The sequence below is a fragment of the Episyrphus balteatus genome, chromosome 4, assembly GCF_945859705.1.
Source record: "Episyrphus balteatus chromosome 4, idEpiBalt1.1, whole genome shotgun sequence".
NCBI classification, from domain to species: domain Eukaryota; kingdom Metazoa; phylum Arthropoda; class Insecta; order Diptera; family Syrphidae; genus Episyrphus; species Episyrphus balteatus.
In genome coordinates this window covers 3,925,148-3,931,445 of record NC_079137.1, presented here as the reverse complement: position 1 = coordinate 3,931,445, position 6,298 = coordinate 3,925,148, and the positions used below count along the sequence as shown (strand labels likewise).

The 6,298-nt window shown below is 31.6% G+C and overlaps 1 protein-coding gene across 1 annotated transcript; it reads right to left on the bottom strand.

The window, feature by feature from the left end:
- Window positions 1–1,414: 1,414 nt before the first annotated feature.
- LOC129918519 (electron transfer flavoprotein subunit alpha, mitochondrial) lies at window positions 1,415–4,855 on the bottom strand. Its single transcript, XM_055999111.1, has 5 exons — window positions 4,680–4,855; window positions 4,461–4,601; window positions 4,134–4,398; window positions 1,821–2,185; window positions 1,415–1,748 (listed from the first exon to the last, which is right to left on the bottom strand). The coding sequence occupies exons 1-5, from the start codon at window positions 4,716–4,718 to the stop codon at window positions 1,572–1,574; spliced, it is 987 nt and encodes a 328-aa protein (XP_055855086.1). The 5' UTR covers window positions 4,719–4,855; the 3' UTR covers window positions 1,415–1,571.
- Window positions 4,856–6,298: the final 1,443 nt, after the last annotated feature.

Sequence of the window (6,298 nt, the reverse complement as noted above, 5' to 3'; positions counted from 1 at the left end):
CACACTTTCAATTCTTTTTGCTGTCGGCACTGTAGAGATAGAATTTTTTAAAGATAGTCTCACTAAAACGCTTGCCATTTATTAATTTGTTGCACTGCTTATATATCTAAGGAACAAGGGGTTGAATCACGACATGCGTTCCTTAACGTATGACCGATATCTATCCCATTCTATTTCTACTGATTAAATAGAGACGGAAATAGTCAAAACGTCAACGTATGATCGTAATAGTGTGCCATGATTCGACCCCAGATCTCCAAGAAACTTTTGGTTTTCAGATTAGAATAGAGCTTAAAGATACCTTTCTTTTAATGTCTCAATGAATGGATTTCGAGAAAAAAAAATTTTAATTATTTTTTTTTTGGCGGGGGCTCCCCTTGGATTGTTTTTCGCCGAATTTAAAAAAATAGACTTGTAATTTTTTTTACATAAATGCATAGGCCTGTTGATTTATTAACCCATATTTCCAAAACCTGGGGGTACATTCTATAAAAAACGAAACGAAAACGATCGTTCGTTTTTGAAAAACGAAAGAAAATTTGTGACAGATACAGAAGAAATTCTTTCGTTTTTCAATCAAACCTTTCGCACACACGAAAACGTTTGTTCTTTTTCACCATACAAAATCTCACCCCTGGGGGTACATTCTATAAAAAACGAAAACGATCGTTCGTTTTTGAAAAACAAAAGAAAATTTGTGACAGATACAGAACAAATTCTTTCGATTTTTAAGTTGTATGAATCAAACCTTTCACACACATAAAAACGTTTGTTCGTTTTCGCCATACATAATCTCACCCCTGTTTCAAAACTTTGGTCAAAAGATATCGGCTTCGAAATGTAAGAAAAAAAAGGTTTGATTGGCAATATCTGAGGCAGACCCTGAAGAAAAGCAAAAAAAAACATTCTAAGTTTGGGGAAACAATGTATGATCATTTTTGTTCCCAAGTTTGAAACAAGTGAAACGAAGTGCGTCAACAAGGGCATCTGCAACGATGTTCGAAACGGAACCCAATACTTGGCTAAAGTAATGAGTTTATATCGCATCGAGTACAACAAGTGTCTTTTTCGATTGAGTGTACTCAAGAATTCACAAATTTTCAATCGAATGGAACAGTTTAATACGCTTCTTCCCAATTCTGAAATTTCATTTTTGTGTTAGTGTGTATTAGTTCTTCTGATTCGAATCTGACTTGAAATGGACAAGTAAGTTTCTCTTTTCAGAAGATGTCATTTTATTTCCAGTAAAGCACTAACAGAAAACTCCTATATGCTTTCGGACGCTTCTGTACGTCCAATCAAAAAATTCTTTTTAAAGAAATCGGCTTCAAGAGTTTGTTTACCATTAAAAATCACTTTTATAGTGCCAATCTATCATCTTTTTTTTATTTCCTTTAGTAAATCAGGAAAGAAATCTCAATTAACAATAATAATTCTAAATGCATACAATCTGCGAAAAGATTGGTACAAATTTATCTATTTATATTTTTTGTTGTGTAAAAAAAAACTTTAAGGCAACAAGAGTGATTCTTTTGTTTGTTTTCATTGTTTTTTGTATTTTAGCTTTTTTTTTATAGTTTTTCTGTCAATTCTGGAACAGCTTTAAATAAATCAGCTACCAATCCAATATCAGATACTTGGAATATTGGTGCCTCTGGATCTTTGTTGATAGCAACAATTGTCTTCGAGTCCTTCATACCAGCCAAATGTTGAATAGCTCCAGAGATTCCAACTGCGATATATAGATCCTGTAAAAGAAATTTTGAGAAACCATATTTTAATTTAATGCCTTATGCACACATAAAATATTATAAACTTACAGGAGCAACAATTTTGCCAGTTTGACCAATTTGTAAATCGTTTGGTACAAAGCCAGCATCGACAGCAGCACGTGATGCACCAACAGCTGCTCCAAACTTATCAGCTAGATTGTACAATAGCTTAAAATTATCTCCAGACTTTAGACCACGTCCTCCTGACACAATGACTTTGGCACCAGCCAATTCTGGACGGTCAGATTTGGTTAATTCCTGAGAAACGAATTCCGACAAATCACTCTTGTAGTCACCAGCTGGTGCCTGTTCTACTGCAGCACTTCCACCAGCACCGGCCGCTTCGAAATTTGTTCCACGAACTGTGATGACTTTAATAGCGTCCTTGGACTTGAGAGTTAAAACAGCATTTCCTAAAGAGAATTTTGATATACACTTAATCATTGCTAAAATGACGTCGATGCACAGTGTGGCGAACCTATACAAATGTTTATCATAAATACTACCACCTAAGTTTGTTGAGTTGTTTTTTTTTTTTTTTTTAATATGTTAATGACAGGAGTAGAAAAAAAGTAACTAGTTAACAAATTTAACAATTTTTAAGTTATTTTTTAGCATAATTTATGAAATTAACATTTATAGAAAACGACACTGGTGAACAAAATACATTTTTTTTTGTTACATAAACCAAAATATACTTTACTTAAGGTTTTTGGTGTGCTGAACTCGAATCCAAAGTCAAAACAATTCTGACTCTATTTTATTCATATGAAAATTATATAAGTGCTTCTACACTTAGGAGCAACAAAAATGGAATCAAACTTTGCGTAAAAACTATACAATTGATCAGAATGTAATTGACATACATGAATGTTAATGGTACCATTAAAAAGTTTTAAACAAAAGCTTTAAGTCAATGCTAAGAATTTAAAAATTCGTTCACTTTTAAAAGATCCATCGACATAAATGAAGTAAGAAAAAAAAAAAAAACTGAAATTAAAACAGAGTATTTGGATGATTTAACATTTAAAAAAAATGAGTAGCAATTTATTGACAGATTACGCTAATACTATCGAATGCATTTTTATGTTTTTACCAATAATTCAAAGCAAACATTTCAAGCTTTAAAATGAGACCATGATATTTGAAGAAAAAATATTTAATCCATTACAATTTTTGTTTTTAATATAAATAATTTATTTGATTCCCTTTTATTGAAGTGTATATATTAAAAATTTCGTTGCGGAAAATCAGATTTTGAAAAAAAAACGGTTCTATGGCAGTTACCGTAAATATTGATTTCCGAAAAAAAAAAAAAATTCCATCATAAGATAGACATAGACCTTGCCAAAAAAGTAAAACATATATGAATTTTTTTAACAAAATCGTTGGAGCCGTTTTCGAGAAATTAAACTTTTCCAAAATTTTTACATGACAGTTACTGTTATTTTTGGTCCATAAAAATTAATTCCAAAAACCCCTCTGGAGAGTCTTCAAACAATGCTACATACCAAGTTTGATGTCAATCCATCCATCCTTTTAGGCTGTTAAGGCTCCTTATACAGACAGACTGAGGGACAGACGGACTTCCGGGACCCACTTTTTTCGCATTCTCTATCATCGTAATATCATGGAAAATTGTCATCTGAACTTATTGTTGTTGTACGAATGCATAACTTGTTAACGTATCGTCGGCGTAAAGCAAATTGTTCTAAATCCACTTTTTACCGAAAATGAGATAATGATGCAGTTTTACTAATTTGAGGGTGCTCTATCCGAATTTGAAAACCGTTTTTGTCAAAAAAATTTCATTCCACAGATAATATAATTTAATGGGACATTACATAAAACAATACAAACAGGGAAGTAGCCTTTTGAAAATGAGCCCGAGTATTCTTGATTGTTCTAAGTCCCATCATATTATGTTCTAAGTCCACTTTTTATTTAAGGAAAGTGCGTACTTGTATAGGAATTGTTCTATGTCCAATTTTGGGTTTTTAGTTTTAAAAAATGTTTAAAAATAGTACTTTATAAAAAACATAACTTGAATGGCAAACGAGCAGAAAATTGTCGCTTTAAACCAATTTGAAACTTAAAAATTGTCCCCAGTAAAATTTGCCTTTTGTGATTTAGAACAATTTTGCTTTACGCCGATATATCGCAAGTAAAAAAAAAAGGTTGACGCCACACTGTACGATGATGGCATTATATTTGTTTCTAAATTGCATACAAACTTGCTAGCAACAAAGTAAACTTTTCTGCTGGCTGTAAGCCAGCTAAGCAAACTAATCTAGCAAATTACATAACAACAACGCTCTTATCTCTCAGTTGTTGTTGACTGTACTCTGATACTAAGCTTACCTGCATAAATAGTTCTAACAAAAGTATCTTCCGACTTGACATCGATTATTTCTGAAATTGGTGAAACATCCAATTTGGCTGCAACTCTTGGCAAAACATTCTTGCCAAATGCAGTTGCTCCGGCTAAAATATGTGTGAATTTGAATTGATTTTGGGCAGCCAAAACCAAAGGAGTCAAAGATTCTGGAGTGAATCCTTTGAAAGCATCATTTTCGGCGACAATTACTTTGCCAACTCCTTGAATTTTTGATACAGCTTCAGATGCCTTAATTCAAATCATAAAAAACATTAAATTTAAGAAAGAAAAACCCTACTCTACAAACTTACTGGTCCACATTTTGTTCCAGCAACTAGAACAGTGATATCGCCACCAATTTTCTTGGCGGCAGTGATAGTATTCAATGTGACTGGATTCAATGTTTCATTGTTGTGTTCGGCCACAACAAGGGTGCTCTTGCAACGATGCAACTTTATGGAAAATAATTAATTTTGAATTTTTAATCTGTGATGAAATTCAAATTGATGGAAATGGGAGTTTTAACTTACGATGTTTGAACGAACAAAAGTCCTTGTGCTAGAGAACATGATTTTGTGCAAATTCAATTCAATTACGTGGAGAGATTAATATAAAATAATAATAAAATCTTTTCTTTTTGGGAGAAAAGAAAATTTAATCAGAAACAAGTGTGCAAGAAACCAGAAAGTCCAAAAGTCAATTTTTGACGTTTAACAATCTGATTATCATTTTTTTGACGTTTATTTTAATGTCATGAGAGAGACATCTATATTTGAAAAGTTTATTAAGCATAAATACAAACCATTTTTTTTTTGGGTTAAAACACAAGAATGTTGCAAAAATAATCACCGCAATAAAAAATGGCATTTTGTATGAGGGAATAAATTTAATGCATTTCAAAAGCAATTTTTTTTAACAAATACATTGTGATTCAGGAGTAGTGTGAAAAAAAGCTAGAGCGTGTAGGTTGGGTCGAGACAAGAAAAAAATTATATGGGAGGGGGGTGGTTTATTCCCCCTCGTTTAGCGGGGAGGGGCAATTTAAAAAATAAATACTTAATTTGGAAAAAAATTATTAAAAATCAACGGTTACACTTACAATAACGTGCTTTACCTTTTTGTAAAGCCAAAAACCTTATCCACTACAAAAAAATTTAAATAAAGCCATTTAATGGCATAGTAGGTGTGTTTTTTTGTTTATCTATATAGATTTTGTGCAAAAAAACGACATCGAGATTTTTGAAATCGAAACAATTTACGTGTTAAAAACAACAAAAACTTTAAAACTTTACGCAATGCACTTTTCAGATAAAAGCCTTAAATGGATCCTGATAAGATTGTTGAACAGATATGTATATAAAATTACCAAAGTTTTTTCGAAAAATTAGAAATAAAAATAAAAAAGTTTTCACATTTGATTTTTAAAAAATCGAAAAAAAATTCAATATGGCTACCTTCAAACGCTTATAACACAAGAACGACGCAACTAATGTTAATGGTCATGGTCCTAAAATGTAGCTAAGAATATACAGATAATTTTTGGTTTTTTGTGAAAAAACAATTTTTTTGAATCCAACATGGATGCCATGGCCATATGAAAATTTTTGTTTGCATCCAACATGGATGTAATGGCCTTCCCACTTCGGAGTTAAAATAAAAAAAAAACAAAAGCAACATTTTTGACAGACAGCTGCCAAAGTATATGTACAGTGGTGCCAAATGTTTGCATGGATTTCAAAAATCCCGATGTCGTTTTTTTGCACAAAATCTATATAGATAAACAAAAAAACACACCTAGTTTTTGAAAAATAACTTTTCAAAATTAAAATTTTGAAAACAAAAATTGGAAAAAAATATTCACTTTATTTTATTACAAAAGTTAACATTGATTTTTTTTTCTATATACCTATAATTAACTTTCTCTTTTCCCTTTCACACTCTCAATTCTTTTTGCTGTTGGCACATTTTTTTTGGCTAGGGGTACCCCTTGGTTTTTTTTCAAAAATCTTAAAAAATAGATATGTAATTTTGTAACTGAATGCATAGGTCTGCTGATTATGAACGCGCCTTGGACGTTTTGTATTTGAAATGTATGTCAAATTTTTGTCACATAAATTTATTTGCTAGTTGTTTAAAACGCGTCCAAGAG

What these genes read in the sequence shown, in the direction of transcription:
- LOC129918519 (XM_055999111.1), bottom strand. Translation starts at nt 4,718, where the DNA reads ATGTTCTCTAGCACAAGGACTTTTGTTCGTTCAAACATC. An exon ending in CTGGAACAAAATGTGGACCA is followed by an intron (nt 4,399 to 4,460) that starts GTAAGTTTGTAG and finishes ATTTGAATTAAG; the next exon opens with GCATCTGAAGCTGTATCAAA. An exon ending in CTGGCAAAATTGTTGCTCCT is followed by an intron (nt 1,749 to 1,820) that starts GTAAGTTTATAA and finishes TTTCTTTTACAG; the next exon opens with GATCTATATATCGCAGTTGG.